The sequence below is a fragment of the Penicillium hispanicum genome (assembly GCF_028827665.1).
Source record: "Penicillium hispanicum strain IBT 35686 chromosome Unknown utg000007l_segment0_segment0, whole genome shotgun sequence".
Classification (NCBI taxonomy): Eukaryota; Fungi; Ascomycota; class Eurotiomycetes; order Eurotiales; family Aspergillaceae; genus Penicillium; species Penicillium hispanicum.
The window spans coordinates 2,054,678-2,070,574 of NW_026623199.1; the positions used below are offsets into that span (position 1 = coordinate 2,054,678).

Genomic DNA, 15,897 nt, shown 5'->3' on the forward strand with positions numbered 1-15,897 from the left:
GATGGGAGCAAGAGACTTCCATCTTCGCCTGATCGAGATTACTGCCGTGGCGCTACATACCATAGCAGCATATCTCTTCTTGCACACCAATAAGCCTCCCTATAAACGCCCTCAAATTCCAGTCCTCGTCGAAGCAATCCCCCAAGCAGGGTTTTCCATGGCGCCAGTCCAGAAGATTCCCGAAAAGCCAACCTATCTTTATCATCAAAATTACATATACCATGAGCAGTATCCCTTGGGCGTGCCTGATATGGTAGGATATTGGACTGAATATCAGGTCTTCGGAGGCGTCGTTTTGTTCGACCGGGGCCCATCGGAGACAGAGGTATGCTCTTTATCGTCGCGTTCACGAGTCTTGTCAATGCTAAGAGCTATGAAGTTCCGGGATGTTTTCCTCCACCCCAGTGCCAATTTTCGAGTATTTCGACTCTCAGAGGCACAAATCGAGCAGTTCGTGGCGTTTAGCCTTCACGGAGACAAATCGATTCAGAGCCCGTTTCCGATGAAAGCGGAGCGATATGCACTTCGGATTGAGCCACAGGAGACTTTCGCTTTACATATCTTTCGCAACAAATATGAGCGCAATCGTCCGGTGTATTTCCCTTGGGTTACTAATCATCCACGGAGACGACTAGAAGATGATCCTGATGGGATGGAGTTTTTGGAATTTGTGAGGCAACGCTACGGCAACTGAAGCCAGGTGGCTTGGATATAGTTGGGTTGGGGAAATTTGGAGTTTGGCTAAGCATTCAGAAAAGGCTGTACTAGGCTGTACTGGTAGATAGAACATTCACTTCATGTCGGTTCAGTAGTACAAATAGCAGATAAGTGTGGGCTTCTCGGCGAACCGGAGATGTTGGAGATCGACTCCAACAACCCCAACTCGGGGCGAAGTCTGATAGGCGAATGGCCCTACCATAAGTGTCGGATAAGCGTTTCGATAAAGACGTGTGAGGTAATTCTGCTGATACCTTCAGGGATCTGCGATCTGTGCGTGATTTAAAGAATCAGAGATGCGAAGACCGGGAAGGTGACGGTTGCTTTTAAACTTGCTTCCCGGCCAGCGCCTCTCAGTCTCTGCCTTCGACTTCCAGCCAACCAAGAGCCAATAACAGCACTATCTACCGAACAGCTATGACTTCTACTTGGGAACAACGAGCTGCTGAGAAACGAGCGCGCATCGACAATTCGATCCCCGCGGAATGGGAGATCCGGAGCCCGCCTACTGAACTCTCCGTCCTCGATTTTCCTGCAGCTTCGGGTCTTCTTTCGCAACAAGAACTTATGATAACGCAGTCAAGCGCATCCGACCTTGTCCATAGACTGTCTCGGGGTGAATTAAAGGCCGTCGACGTGACTCTGGCCTTTTGCAAGAGAGCCGCACTGGCACATCAGCTGGTAAGCCCGGAATGAGCGCTCATGAATCCCTCGGAAGACTTACCACGAAATTCGCTGCAGGTAAACTGTTGCCTTGAGTTCTTCCCCGAGTCCGCAATCGCGCAAGCAAAGGAACTCGATGCATACTTTGACATGCACCAGAAGCCCGTCGGGCCCCTGCACGGTCTGCCCATCTCCCTCAAGGATCAACTGCGCGTGAAGGTACATCCCTATAGCTTGTTTGAACTGATTTATGGATAGATGCTGATTAACACGGTCGAGCAGGGTTTTGAAACTTCGATGGGCTATGTCTCCTGGCTTGGAAAGTACGACACGACAGAATCTACCCTCGTGACGCTCTTGCGCAAGGCTGGCGCCGTGTTCTACACGAAAACCAGTGTTCCCCAGACTCTCATGGTCTGTGAGACTGTCAACAACATCATCGGAAGAACAGTCAATCCACGGAACAAGGACTGGTCGTGCGGAGGCAGTTCGGGAGGCGAGGGCGCTATGATTGGTATTCGGGGAGGCGTCATTGGAGTAGGAACTGATATCGGTAAGAGCCACAGTCCGCAAAGATTCTCGGTTGCGCAAGACTCTCACACGCACTTGAAAAGGCGGCTCAATCCGCGTCCCGTCGGCATTCAATTTCCTGTACGGCATTAGACCGAGCCATGGCCGTATGCCCTACGCAAAGATGGCGAACAGCATGGAAGGCCAGGAGACAGTGCATAGCGTCGTCGGGCCAATTGCGCATTCAGCGGCAGGTTCGTCTTTGTGAGGCGAGAATCCATATTGACTGAAACATGCTAACAATATTAGACCTGAGGCTGTTCCTGACTTCAGTCTTGGGAGAAGAACCATGGAAATACGACTCGAAAGTCATTCCCCTTTCTTGGAGACAGGCTGAGGAAGATGCGATCAGATCCAAAATTCACACCGGGGGTGGACTGACTCTAGGCTTTTATTCCTGTGACGGTGTGGTGAGTCCATCCAAGTCTTCACGGGCTACTCGATGTGTCTGACCAATACGACCTACAGGTACTTCCTCATCCTCCAATCCTCAGGGGCATGGAGAGCGTCGTCTCGGCCCTCAAGACAAACGGTCATACTGTTCTCCCATGGACACCGTACAAGCATGGATTTGGCCATGACTTGATCAACGACATATATGCAGCAGATGGATGCACGGTGAGCCTGAAAGTGACATTCTATCTAAGGACACAGAAACTGACTCTGCAACCGCCGTGCAGGACGTCCTCAGAGACATCACCGCCTCCGGGGAGCCATCCATCCCCAACATCAAAGACTTGCTGAACCCAGGCAAGGCCAAAGTCGACATGAACGAGCTCTGGGACGTTCATCTGAAGAAATGGAACTATCAGAATGAATACCTGGACCAGTGGCGCGAGCTCGAAGAACAACTTGGCAAAGATCTAGATGCCATCATTGCCCCTGTCACAGCCACGGCGGCTATTCGCCACAATCAGTTCCGCTACTACGGCTATGCCTCTGTGGTCAACCTTCTTGACTTCACGAGTGTCGTTGTTCCGGTTACGTTTGCGGACAAGGATCTGGACCTGAGGAAGGACGATTACCAACCACTGAGTGAGTTGGATGCGACTGTTCAAGCGGAGTATGACCCTGAAGCATACCACGGTGCTCCCGTTGCGGTGCAGATCATTGGTCGAAGACTGAGCGAAGAGAAGACGTTGGCCATCGCAGAGGAAGTGGGGAGACTGCTTGGTAACGCCCCGATGCCGTAGGTTGCGCAGACTCTATACGTAAATGGGTGGTGTTGGATGTACCCTACCGTGATGAGATATCATGACTTGTTCGATGTATTTATATCTTGCAGTACAGAATGTCATTGAGGGGGCTGGATGGCACCCGCATTATGTTAAAAGGCTATATTTGACAAATGAAAATGAGTATCAATTCCCTTCATCCTCAAAAAACAAACGCCATCTATACAGATGCAGTCATAGCAGGGTATACAAAATGATCAGGATCCGTGCACAAGATCCTCATTGGACCCGAGCATCGAAAAAAGAATTAGAAAAAAGAGACCACTCAGGAACGATGGCCCAATGGGACGAAAGAACTCGAATCCGTCCCGTTGACAGACCGAGGCCCGAGTCGTTCACACAGCTCGTTCGACTGTCGCCTTCATATCATCCAACTCATATTCTCCACGCTGGACACTGCGATCACGGCCTCGGCCCCGACCAAAGCTAGACTCCGGCTGGCCATCCTCCGCGGACTGTTGGGACGAGCCGGTCTGGCTGCTGCCGCCGAGTCCGCCGAAACTGATGGGCTTCAGTTCCCGGTGCTGGCAAGCCCACATACCGACGAATGTCATCATACCCGCGCTAGCAAACTGGAGGGCCCACCAAAGCAGATTGGCTGGTAGGGAGTGGGTGTAGAGGGTGGTGGCAACGAGATGCAGAAAGTGAATCGTGAGAGCGAAGTCCGGAACCAACTTGGAGCGGGACACGAAAAGCAGAAGGAAAATCACGCTAGAGATCGGAGAGACATGTCAGTCACACGTTCGTATATCCAGGTCCAATCCCAGGGTTTGTTGCGCCCGCCAAGGCACTCTCATCGACCGGACTCACCTAATAAAGCAGTTCAACATCCAGACCAGGCCGAGCATCCAGCCGACAGTCGTGTCCCCTCTCAGATAGTCCCAGCCAAATATGAGATCTAATGAGAACGGGGCACCGTACACGACGGTCGTGAAGAGGATGAGGATTGTCGCGCAGGCATAATAGGCGAGCTGGAGCAATATGATCTTGCGAATGATTTTCAACGGCGGGAGGTCGGTTCGCGACCCCGCTGGAAGGCGCCGGCGCCCCGGCATCAACTAGAAGGCCAGGGGACTCCCCGATGCGCCCGGTTGGTTTGGAGGGGGGTGGATTGTGAGCACTGCGCTCAAGTGGAGGCACGATGCGCAGGGCGGAGGGGTCATGCGACGGGCGAACAGATGTCAGAGACCAATGGATGTCGTGTAGAATGAATCGATTTGGCCTCAAATGCAACGAGGGGAGATGTATGGAATGCCGAGCGTAGAGTCGTGAAGGTTGAGGAAGCGGACAGCGTTGCGGCCATGATCAACGGTCTTGGCGCTCGCCGAGTCCGCGGGAGCAACGACCTCCATCCATCCGATCTTCACGACCAGCTCCAGTCTACCTGGCCACCCAAAATTCTCAGCGACGTGGTGCATTTCGCTTTGCGACTTCTGCACTCCTTAAACGATTCAATACACCTTCAACATGGGCTGGCTTCCCTGGTCCTCCGGCGACTCCAACAAAGCCTCCGACGGCGGCCGCATCGCCCCGGACCGATCAAGTCGCAAGCGCTGCTGGGAGGGACGGGATCTTTTTTTCAGCTGCCTTGACCGGAACGATATCTTGGACGGAATCAAAGACGACAAGGAAGCACGGCGGAAATGCGCGAAGGAGGTTGCGGAGTTTGAGGCAGCATGCTCACAGACCTGGGTACGTCCAATCGCACCTTCTGGGTGTCTCTGGCGGTGCATTTGAAGCTTCCCACAGCTACCAGGACGAGCTCACTGTTGCTTTTCGGTCCCAGTCCCGGGTCAATGGTGCCAAATGCTGACTGGGGCTTTTTCTTGTCTAGGTGAAATATTTCAAGGAAAAGCGCGTGATGGAGTATAATCGGGACAAGACAATCGAGCGCATCAAGAAGGAGGATGCCCAGAAGATCCAAGAATTGAAGTCCCAGGGCTGGAAGTCCAACTAGGGGCTCTTTGTGATTTGCATGGCTGGCAGCTTTTGTACATTATGTACCATATCCACTCTGATTACGTCTGATGAATATCCCTTTCCAATCAACCCATGAAGGCAGCATCCACGGCGATGTGAGACTGGTAGCCTCTCAGAAACCTTGGGTGGCATTCATGGATACCAAAATTATAATGTCAATCCTAGAGATCCAGATTGTGGCACCAAAACTTTTCGGGACGCCGAGATTTAAAGATGCTCGACGAAGGATCATGGTCCTACTTCGGCCTTGTCTGTGCAAACCCCCTTGTCTCGTCAATCAGTAGCTGCGCTTCCAGATGAGCGGCCAGGGTGCATACTACGGACACGTCGGATGGTGCATTGCTCCTCATATCTCCCCAAGGACGAGCTGATGAACCGAGGACAGGTTCGGGATCCTGAGCCCGGAAAAGACCCCATCTGCGATCGAGCGCTACCAGAATGAAGTTGGCCGTGTTTGACAGTGCTGACACCGTTCTGGAGAGCAAGGAATGGCCGGTGGTGACAAGTTGCACGTTTGCAGACTTCACTTTTCTGCCTTGGAATTGCCGGACGGATACCTTTTTGAGACTTCCTCCGGGCGAGGATCCCCTGCAGCCTTACCCTAACATGTAGGCGTGGCAAAAGCGCATGGAGTCTCGCGACTCGTGGCAGAAGGCTTTAGAGGCCTATGTAAAGCTCAACGATGAGCAGGGCCTGCAGACAAATGGAATGCCAAAGGGTGTCACTATTATCAAGCAATACGAATACATTGCCAAGGCTCAGGCTGCAGAAGGGGAATATGAAGGTTGTGGCAGTTAGCTGCGAATATCCGAAGGCCTATGAACAAAGACAAACGCCCATCACACTATAGAAAAAATAACAAGTATCCGGAAGGACTCTCCTGCTCTCCGTATATGACTTGATCTACATGGAAGGCATGGTAGTCCAGAGAGAAAAGCTGGGAGAGGATCCGGGGCATTCGGTACGCATTAGGTACATGACTGAGATGGGGTGGAGGGAAATACACAAGACAACTCCGACCTAGACAACGCCGTTCGACCTTAGTATCTAGAATGTTGTTGCCCTGGGGGAGCCCTGATAAGTCACTAAACGCCTATTGTTGCAGTCGCTGGATGTGGTCCAGCGAAGACCAGGGGTGGAAACAAAGTCACGCCCCGTCAAGCCGATATCAATAACGCCGAGCGCCACACAGTAAAATAGAAAATAGTCCAAGGTTCGCGATCCGGAATGGAAGATCGGCGAAAAGGAGATTCGTTAAATCATTGCTTCCATTTGGCCAACTGATTCATCAAGTTTTGCACATTGGCACCGACGCCCGGTTGGCCTTGCGGCTGTTGACCTCCGAGGCCCTTAGCTAGAAGCGACAGCAAATTCGGGTCTGAGACAACAGGCGCGTTAGGAGGAGGCTGAAGAGTGAATGGTGGAAGGGAAGGATGCTGCTGCACGGCGGGTGGGATAGGAGCAGGTCGAGTCGCATTGGCCAGAAGACTAGCCAAATCGGCCGGTGGAGGAGGATTGGGAGAAGCGAATGGAGAATGATGGGTCGAAACGGGTTGCGACGGGGGAGCCGGACGCTGAAGTGCCGACAGAAGGGACTGGAGGCTAGGGCCATCCAGGGAACTGATCAAGTTCGCGATATTGGGAGGATTGGTGAGTGTCGGGAGCGAGGCTTGGGCCGCTGGCACGGGCGCCACCGTAGGAACGCCGAACGCAGGATTGGGAGCAAACGTGGCAGGCGGAGCACCGCGCTGCATAGCCTGGGCTTGGTGGAACATCAGTTCGGCGGCGATGTTCGGATCCACCTCAGGATAATCTTTCAAAGGTCAGCAAAACACGTATCAATGTGGACATGGACACATTGCGCACCACTAAAGCGGACGTTATCTAGGCCCGCGCTTCGATCGAAGATCTGTAGGGGGATCTTGCGTGAGAACTGATTGGGCCGAGATAGCCGGACAACTGCAAGAACCCCTTCGACGTATTGGCGGTGAACTGCCGCACCGAGTGGGATTCGGGGACCAAGAACGAGGACATCCACCCGTAGACCACGATTGCGGAAAGCATTCTCCACGTGAAGAATGAAGTTCCTGAATCACAAGTCAGCGATATTGCAACTGGCACTAAAATTTCCAGAACGAACCGGTCAACTTCCTCCAGAACGAGAACCTGCACTTCCGGGACATCTCGCGGAGACCGCCGAGGTACCGGGAGGTCGGCCTCGCCCTCGTAAACACCACGCGGCCTAGGGCTGGGGCTGCGGTATCGACGGTCACGCATGTAAGGCGAACGAGGTGACCGCGGAGAGCGAGAACGTCTTCGGTCACGGCGATCGAATCGTTCCGGCGTTCTGTCCCGAGATCGGTAGCCATCCCGAGCTCGAAAAGGTCGGGGTGAAGGCGATCGCGGCGATCGCGGCGGCCGATAGTCGTCACGTCTACGATGGCCAAGCTCGTCCCGAAAATCGCTAAAGGGAAGCCGGCTCGGCTCATAAGCCCGGTCGTAACGATCGCCAGACGCACGGGCAGTCGTCCGAGCCGGACCAGCACGAGTGAATTCTGGCGATCTCGAACGACGGGGCGGGGGAGCCCGAAGCGGCTCCGAGGGAGCAGGTCGAGTAGATCGCTGCGGCTTAGAAATCTCGAGATCTAAGATACCGAGTCAGCAATTTCATGGATTCTCCAGGTCGGCGTGGCTCTCAAGCACTCACGTATTTTTCTGCCTCGCACCAAGGCGCCCTGTTCCGCTTGAAGCGCTGCATGGCAAGAACCCGCCTCCAAGAATTGTATGAATCCATAGGCCTGCTTGATGGAGATCTGGGCCAATTTGCCATACTTGTGGAAGATATGGAACATGTCTCTCTTGGTCACTCTTTCGGTAGGAAGGTTGCCTAGGTAAAGCACGCAGGGCAGGTCAGTGAACTGGCCGGGGCAAAAAGGGAGCAAATCGAACACAGGGAGGAGACCGACCAACAAACAGCCTGGATCCCATCGGGAACCGGTCCCAAAGTCCTTCCGTCACGTAAACTCTCTCATCGTGCAGGAACTCGTCATATTTTTTCTGAACGTCTGGGCCCCAAGGTGAATCATCGTCGCCTTTGGGGGGGCGAACTGCCGGCTTGTCCGTACGGCCTTTCTTCGGCGCCTGGGAGACGGTCTCCTGGGACGTTTGCGAGTCTGCGCCGGTAGAAGGGGCTTGCTGGAAACTGGCGATGGGCGGGGGAGGCAGAGAACCGACGCCTTGCACGGTGCCTGGAGGGCCGACTGGTGCCATCGACGAAGCAAAGGTTGGGTCATGGTTACTGGATTGCGCTGCATAGGCGGAGGGGGGAGGGGGAGGAAGTTGATGATAAGACAGATCATCATTGGGGGCATAATTGGGGTGGGATGGGGGCTCTTGGAGAGGGGGGCGGGCGGGAAGGCCCTGGGATTGGAGAGACTCGTCCGGGGATGCTTGGGACAGCGACGAGCCTTCCGCTAGATAAGCACCAGCCGGAGCTGGTGCTGCCGCAGAAGCAGGAGTTGCTCCGGTGGTTGCGGCGGTAGCAGATGTCGCAGGCTGGGTCAGATTGTCCAGCAAAGTCTGGAAATTGACACCAGCCGCCTTCGATCCCGCATCCTCCTTTGCATCATCTAAGCGATCCGGCAGCCTCGACGTCTCGGAGGCGCTAGCAATATCTAATTCGCGCGAGGTGGCGAGACCTTGGGGCACCGACACAACCGGAGGTGCGCGGGCGTGGGCATGGGCGTGGGAAGGAGGGTGAGAATGAGAGGCATCTGGATTCACGTTCACGTCCATATTCACGTTGGCCGCGTGAGCGGTTGCCGCTGGATTGGGGGCATAAAAGTCCGCCGCAGCAACGGTCATATCATTCCTCGCGGAATTCCCTGGCTGAGAGCCCAAGCTACCTGCATCCCGGCTCAACCCTGGCCTTTGTTCCTGTCCCGGCTGGGGGACGCCCGACCATCCATCCTGCGCATGAGAAGAGTAGTGAGGGTACGAGTGTTCGTAAGTAGAAGTGTCGTTGAAGACGGGGTCCATTTGATTCTCCAGGACGGGAATGTTGGCTGGCTCCGGGATATGCAGCGGACGGGGGCTTTCCGGAGTCAGTGTCTTTCCGCGGAAGTGAAGCGCTTCATCGGGGGGACTGGGCGTCATGTAGACAGCAAGGAGGAGGGCGTCTCATCTACAACGCTTTGGGCAGGTAAAGAAACAGGAGGTGTTGAAAAGGAAGAGTAAGCGGGAGGAGGAGGGTCCGATGGTGAATTTTGCAATCGCAAGCTAAGGTGGGGCGATGAGAAAAAGACCCGTTCGCACGGGCGGTCAGGATCCCAGGTTGAGCGAATCGAACAGATCAAGCAAATCGAGGAGATGAGAGTTTTGCGAGGGAGAAAGGAAGAGAAAGAGGAGAGATGACAGCCGGAGGGTAAGGGAGAGTTTTGGCAGGGGGGACGAAGGGAGGATAAGGAACCCGGCGAAGTTCAAGAAAGCCGCTGCAACGGAGTCATGCAGGCCACCCTGTACATCCGGCGCCGTACTCTACTCACCACTACATCGACTCCGTCTACTCCTATTCCATCGATGGATGTACTACTAGTACTACCAATACTCTTCCTAGCACTACCACTGATACTATAAACGTAGCAGTCCTCGCCACAATCCTCAGCCAAATCCTGTCTTTTTCTATTCTTTTGTCCACTCAACTTTGGCGTTGGTTCCGCCAATCAGCGCCCTCGGCTGCGCCAGTGCTTATTTCCGCATTGCTATACTTGATGCTTCTATAACTGCCCGGCATCGAGACGTGGTTGTTGTTCGCCAGGACCCTGCGGAAACCAGGTCGCTAGCTCTTCCCCAGACAGGAATCTCCGAATCTCCCACTCTCCTGCTTTCCTGCCCTCGAAGATCCGAGGGGGCCAGAACTGTCTCGACCCGCGACTCTGGGCACACGGCGTGGTTTCAATTAGTCACGACATTGAATATTCACGCAGAGCTCCACCGTACACCTTGTTCCGTCCATGATCCTTTGGCAACCGCCCGGCATGGCGTACTTGTGGTGGTCCGCGCTGCGCCGGTTTGCCTCGACCAAAGCCAGGTCGGCTGACGGCGACTTGGAGCTAGCAAGGGCGTGGCTGAAAAGCCTCGACTCGCACACCATCCCCCGCCAGATTGGCGAGGTCTCGTTCAGCCGGTCGAGCGGCCCCGGCGGCCAGAATGTGAACAAGTTGGTGCTCCTCCGATCTCGCCTGTCAATCACAAGCGTCAATCACTAACGTGGAGGGGGGTTGCAGAGTCAATACCAAGGCGACCTTGAAGATCCCGCTGGCTGCCCTGCTGCCTCTGGTGCCGCCTCTGCTTCACCCCCAGCTGCGCACCTCGCGCTATGTCGCCGACCGGTCCCAGGCCCTGGTCATCCAGTCCGACGAATCCCGGAAACAGACCAGCAATGTGGACGCTTGTTTCGAGAAGCTCCACCAACTCCTTGAGAGCTCCGCCAAGGAGGTCATCCCCGGGGAGACGTCGCCGGAGCAAAAGGATCGTGTCCGCAAGTTGTACGTTCTTTCCGCATGAGCGCATTCGCAATCGCTCTTTGCCCCCGCAGTTCTTTGTTTACTTCCTGGACTAACCGTGTGACCAGACAACGCGCCCAGAATGAGGTGCGCCTCAAGTCCAAGAAACTCCATAGCAACAAAAAGAGTAATCGGCGGGGGAACAAGTCCGATGATTGATACAGGTACTTAGGATTGATTGGGATATAAGCTAATATGATACCACAAAAAAATGATTTGCCATGACAACTTTTTGGGGTTTCCCATCCGACCAACGCCTCGCAAGTGCAGAAAATGAAAGAGTCCCGGATGACCATTACTCCGTCGACAGCGCACGCTCTGCGGTGCGCACCGTGGCCTCAATGACCTTCTTCAGGGACGGATCCAAGTCCTCGGTCTCGCCAATAGGTTGCAACCAGGCCGCCACCTCCTGTGCCAGCAGTCTGCTCAGGGGTTGTGATTCCTTCAGACGCGTGAGCGAGCTTCCCAAGGCGCGTGGGAACTCCGGTGACGTGATCCGAACCCCAGCGGTCGGCAACTTGATGTAGCAGATCTGCGTTCGGGGGCTGGCAGGCTGGTGCGCCCGCAGGGTCTCCACCACGTGCCCCAGGATCGTACGCAGACACGGCGCATCCTCAAACTCCGACACCATCTCGTAGAATTCGGCCCCGAACTGGTCGTCATTACGGAAGTTCTTCATGGCAGAGTCGAAGATGGCGACTGGGATCGCGCCGCTCAGCGCAGGCGTAGCATTGAGGGTTTGCAGAGCGTTCTCATTAGCGTCGTCGTCTGCTGTTCCCGGATTGATATCCTCCTCTGTGATCTGCGGAACCGCAATCATGTCGGCATCGGTGTCATCCAAGCTGGGTCCTTCCACCGCCTGGGATTGCCGGGCGCTACCATCCAACCCCAGAATCCGTTGACGGGCAACCAGTTTAGCGATATAGATCAATTCCAACTTGGCATATTGAATCCAAAGCATCCTGGCGCTTTTGCAGAACCGCAGACCCCGTTGCATATAACTCCTAGCCTGAGACATATCCGCGTGATCGTCGAGGGCGCATTTGGCAGCATAGACCCAGAGGTCTGCACTGGTTGGGTGGAATCGTAGAGCGTCGGTGAAAATCATGGAGAGCTTCTTGTGGGCCTTTTGCTTCCGCGCATAGTCGACATACTGGACCCAAAGGTTGAGATCGCCGTGGAATCGACGAGTGGCTCGGTCGAGGATGAAGAAAACGCGCCGCTGTCCGCTGTGGCCACCCGACCGGATACCGAGTCGCTTCACTCGTTTTTTGCGAAGAGCGTCCAGATTCATCTCATACTCAACATATCGCACAAAATCGACGGGCTGAACGCCACGCGCATTCAGCTTGTGCTCAAAGTCTGAACGTTTTTTGACGATTGAGGTGATTTCATCCTGGCGACGGTTTGGTCTTAGCGTAAAGCGCTCCCACAACACGCCCAACCGCACCTACCTTGCTGAAAATCTTCTTGCGCTCGTAATCTTTGAGCTCGGGCACCGACTTCTCGAGGAAAAACCGGGCCTTGTCCGTGGCGGCCGACATGGTTGAGAGGGTGCAGTGCGTTCGAGCAGGAAAAAAAAAGTGGTCGGCATCCCGCATGGAACGATGCGCCGGGGGAGCAGGCTAGCCCCGATTGGGGCTAGGGCGCGCTGGAGGACACTTTGGAGCACCGGCCGATCCGATGTTTTTCCTCAGGGGCCCTTGCTCTCTACGTCCACTGTCATTCTTTCCCTTCTGACGCTCTTTTGTCTTCGTCTTTCACTCTTCCCTTTATATACCCGGTGCGGGGCTCTCCTCCCTCTGCGCCGCCATGGCTCCCAGATTCAAGGACGGAGATGCCGTGATTGCCGTACGTACCCTCCAGACACGATAAGAACCTCGGTCAGACGCTCACTTTAATTCATGGCAGATCAACGGCAAATGGGTCTCGTGGACTCACACACTATTCGCGTACGCTGCCTTTTTCAGCGCGCTCATCGTCGGTGTTGCGTTGCACTACCACAAGATCGTTCAGAATGAACATTACGGCTACCCTGATGAATGGTTTCCCTCTGTGTCAGCGACTATCGGTGATCGATACCCCGAACGATCTTTCTTCCAGGTTTTCATTGCCATCACATCCGGCCCTCGGTTTGCTCTGGTCTTCTTGTGGTACGTGCTCACTGCGCGTCCCAACTCGACTCTACCCAAGTTGGTTGCGGGCGTGGGCATCTTCCGGACTCTGACGTGTGGCGGTTGGACCTATGTCACCTCCACTGATGATCATGACTGGCATGACATCTTCATGATTTCTTACCTTGTTGCAACCTTGCCATGGACGCTGGGCTGCCTCGCGCTGAGCCCCAACAACCACCGTGCCGTCAAGTATCGCAAAATCACAGCCAGTCTGTTCTTCGGAACATTGGTCCCCTTGATCTACTTTTTCATCCAGCACAAGGTCCACAAGGTCCCTGGTGGTAAGCTTTTGTTGAAAACGTCCCGGTAGCTGGTTGTGCCTCTCATTAACGCGTTCATCATTTAGCCTACACCCGGTATGCCTTCTTTGAGTGGTCGTTGATTTTGTTCGACGTGGGCTTTGATGCAATCACGGTATTGGACTTTGAAGGATTTGAACTGGTCGTGCGCGATGTCAAAGGAATCAGCAGAGGGTATGTACCGTGGCTTCCAAAATGACACCCACAACAAATGTATAGTGCAAAGATACGTTGGTTATGAGAAAACGCATTTTTTTTCTAAGCTCGCTCCTTCTCTCAGGCAGTTGAAGACGACTGCGGACTCCGTCCTCGAAAAAGAGTGTGTCCAATCCCATAATCTGTTCAAACCAAAGCCGGATATTAACCACGTAGTTAGGAAGGGCAAGTCCGTGGGCAACACCTTCGGCGAGGGCTTCTTCTGGACCGAGATTATCGACGCCGCGGCCGATGTCTACAATGGGGTACGATACATCTACCCAAAAATGATTTCATCTGCTAACAATTAAACGTAGTTTGTCTTCTGGACCATCGTGACCGGTCTTCCCGTCCTTGTGTGGTGTGAGTACTATGTACCGTACTGCTATCCGCATCGAAATTGGTTGAACTAACATTCATAGACTTCCCTTTGTGGCACATGGGTATTTCTGGCTATGAAGTTGCCATTACTTGCTGCGTCTCTCCCCTGTTATTTGCCATTCCTTCGTTGCGCTATGCGGCCACCAAGAACCTGCGCCTCCTTCATTTGATCTCCCTGGTTGGCCTTCTTGCCTACAAGTTCCAGGATCCCGCCAACCGGCTGTTTATCACCGGCTTCGCGCTCTCCACTACCTGTGCCGCATGGGTAGCCAGCTTCTTCGCTGAGCGCGCTAATACGCCCCGTCTGGAGGCTCGGATCCTGGCATGGGGCATTGGCCTTATCATGTCCGTCGTTGCCAAGTTCGCATGCGCCACCAACAACCCGCTTTGGCCCATTGTGCATGGCGAAAATGGCGGCTACAATAAGATCGGTCTGTTCATCGCTATTTTTGCTGTCTTGCGCTCCCAGAGAGGCTCCACTACCAGCGGAGGCGACTATCTACCGGCCAGCGGCAAGAGGGGCTCATCGATCTTCGCTGCGCTTGGCTTCGGTGGTCTTTTCTTTGCGATTGTTTCGCTCCTGACTGACTCCAGCACTATGATTTCTTGGGTCTGGGAGGGTTACCCCGTCCGCGGGCCCATTGCAGTGCCCCATGGAGCGGTGACCATCTTCTTCATGGGTGCTGGTCTCGTGTATGGTATTTTCCACCCTGCGGTGGCTGGAAGTTGGACTGCCTACGGAATCGGCTCCGTTGGTGCTGCTCTTCTGACGTACTACCACCACTGGACGGGATACTACGGCGCTCTCGCATTTGCGTTCTACGTCATGGCGGTTGCACCTGTCTTGATCACCTCTGGCATTCGTCACTCTCCGGCGACCGTCTTCGGCGTTGGCTTCATCTTCTACGTCTTCCTCCTGCTGTTCCATGTCTGGGTTGTGGCCTACGCCTTCGTTCCTGGCGGTCCCCTTGTGCGCGAGCACACTGACTGGCTCATGATTGTGACCATGCTCGGAATCGGTGCCGGTGTTTTCTCAGCAGCGACCTCAAACTCCGCCCCCCGCTCTCGGAATAAGCCTCTGAGCCCCAACAGCAAGCGGACCCGTTCGTACTACATCTACGTTCTTGCTGCACTGCAACTGCTTTCCGTGTCTGTGGCGTACCTGCGCTTCCCTACCAACGACTACCAGCCGCACCACAAGGAGGACAAGGTTGTCACTGCTGGTATCTGGACCGTCCACTTTGGACTTGACAACAACATGTGGGCTGCCGAGCGTCGCATGCGCGACGTCCTTGGCGAGCTCGAGCTCGACGTCATTGGTTTCCTTGAATCGGACAACCAGCGTATCATCATGGGCAACAAGGATGTCACCCAGTTCATTGCCGAGGACCTTGGTTACTACGCTGACTTTGGCCCCGGCCCCAACAAGCACACCTGGGGCTCTGCTCTGCTGTCCAAGTTCCCCATTGTCAACTCTACCCACCATCTTCTCCCCTCGCCTGTTGGCGAGCTGGCTCCGGCCATCCATGCCACCTTGGACATGTACGGTGAAATGGTCGATGTGGTCGTCTTCCACTCCGGCCAGGAGGAAGATCCTGAAGACCGTCGTCTCCAGACTGAGTATTTGTCGAAGTTGATGGGCGGATCCCCGCGTCCCCTCATCTTGTTGAGTTACCTGGTCACCAAGCCGCTTGAGGGCAACTACAACACCTATGTCAGCGATTTGAGCGGAATGAAGGATATAGATCCTACCGATTGGGACAGATGGTGCGAGTACGTCCTCTACAAGAAGATCAAGCGGACGGGCTATGCCAGAATCAGTCGTGACACCATCACCGACACTGAGATCCAGGTAAGATTGAGTTCAGCCGTCATCAACGTATCCGCACGGGAGGACTTGACTAACCAAACACGTAGGTTGGCAAATTTGTCATCGGTGAGCCTGAACCTGAGGATGAGATGCGCGTGCCGGAGGAGATGGTCCCCGTGGGCCGCCGGTTCCCTGCGCTGTTCCGCGGCGAGGGTGTGCGCGGACATCGTTACCACGTCTTTGATGAGCCTCGCTACTGGCAGTAAACAGTACTCGGATGAGCAGACGTGTGTATTGCATGAAACA

The 15,897-nt window shown here is 54.6% G+C and overlaps 8 protein-coding genes across 8 annotated transcripts; 5 read left to right on the plus strand and 3 right to left on the minus strand.

The window, feature by feature from the left end:
* Window positions 1-1,134: 1,134 nt before the first annotated feature.
* Window positions 1,135-3,143, plus strand: N7459_008564 (amidase; the record flags this gene model as incomplete). The annotated part of the gene is made up of 7 exons (XM_056947732.1): window positions 1,135-1,398; window positions 1,459-1,599; window positions 1,639-1,933; window positions 1,995-2,144; window positions 2,200-2,360; window positions 2,419-2,568; window positions 2,631-3,143. The coding sequence occupies 7 exons, from the start codon at window positions 1,135-1,137 to the stop codon at window positions 3,141-3,143; spliced, it is 1,674 nt and encodes a 557-aa protein (XP_056797242.1).
* Window positions 3,144-3,520: 377 nt separating this feature from the next.
* Window positions 3,521-4,240, minus strand: N7459_008565 (protein SYS1; the record flags this gene model as incomplete). Its single annotated transcript, XM_056947733.1, has 2 exons — window positions 3,521-3,896; window positions 3,996-4,240. 2 exons carry the CDS (start codon window positions 4,238-4,240, stop codon window positions 3,521-3,523), a joined length of 621 nt encoding a protein of 206 aa, XP_056797243.1.
* A 412-nt stretch (window positions 4,241-4,652) lies between these two features.
* N7459_008566 (cytochrome c oxidase subunit 6B family protein) lies at window positions 4,653-5,142 on the plus strand (the record flags this gene model as incomplete). The annotated part of the gene is made up of 2 exons (XM_056947734.1): window positions 4,653-4,877; window positions 5,020-5,142. 2 exons carry the CDS (start codon window positions 4,653-4,655, stop codon window positions 5,140-5,142), a joined length of 348 nt encoding a protein of 115 aa, XP_056797244.1.
* A 461-nt stretch (window positions 5,143-5,603) lies between these two features.
* On the plus strand, window positions 5,604-5,963 carry N7459_008567 (short-chain dehydrogenase/reductase; the record flags this gene model as incomplete). Its single annotated transcript, XM_056947735.1, has 2 exons — window positions 5,604-5,663; window positions 5,778-5,963. The coding sequence occupies 2 exons, from the start codon at window positions 5,604-5,606 to the stop codon at window positions 5,961-5,963; spliced, it is 246 nt and encodes an 81-aa protein (XP_056797245.1).
* Window positions 5,964-6,424: 461 nt separating this feature from the next.
* Window positions 6,425-9,320, minus strand: N7459_008568 (putative RNA-binding protein (Nab3); the record flags this gene model as incomplete). The annotated part of the gene is made up of 5 exons (XM_056947736.1): window positions 6,425-6,978; window positions 7,032-7,252; window positions 7,306-7,810; window positions 7,873-8,052; window positions 8,132-9,320. 5 exons carry the CDS (start codon window positions 9,318-9,320, stop codon window positions 6,425-6,427), a joined length of 2,649 nt encoding a protein of 882 aa, XP_056797246.1.
* An 881-nt stretch (window positions 9,321-10,201) lies between these two features.
* Window positions 10,202-10,888, plus strand: N7459_008569 (peptidyl-tRNA hydrolase domain protein; the record flags this gene model as incomplete). Its single annotated transcript, XM_056947737.1, has 3 exons — window positions 10,202-10,383; window positions 10,451-10,711; window positions 10,798-10,888. The coding sequence occupies 3 exons, from the start codon at window positions 10,202-10,204 to the stop codon at window positions 10,886-10,888; spliced, it is 534 nt and encodes a 177-aa protein (XP_056797247.1).
* Window positions 10,889-11,024: 136 nt separating this feature from the next.
* N7459_008570 (snoRNA-binding rRNA-processing protein UTP6) lies at window positions 11,025-12,273 on the minus strand (the record flags this gene model as incomplete). The annotated part of the gene is made up of 2 exons (XM_056947738.1): window positions 11,025-12,125; window positions 12,184-12,273. The coding sequence occupies 2 exons, from the start codon at window positions 12,271-12,273 to the stop codon at window positions 11,025-11,027; spliced, it is 1,191 nt and encodes a 396-aa protein (XP_056797248.1).
* A 268-nt stretch (window positions 12,274-12,541) lies between these two features.
* On the plus strand, window positions 12,542-15,857 carry N7459_008571 (uncharacterized protein; the record flags this gene model as incomplete). The annotated part of the gene is made up of 7 exons (XM_056947739.1): window positions 12,542-12,580; window positions 12,641-13,187; window positions 13,253-13,379; window positions 13,486-13,666; window positions 13,718-13,763; window positions 13,823-15,633; window positions 15,699-15,857. The coding sequence occupies 7 exons, from the start codon at window positions 12,542-12,544 to the stop codon at window positions 15,855-15,857; spliced, it is 2,910 nt and encodes a 969-aa protein (XP_056797249.1).
* Window positions 15,858-15,897: the final 40 nt, after the last annotated feature.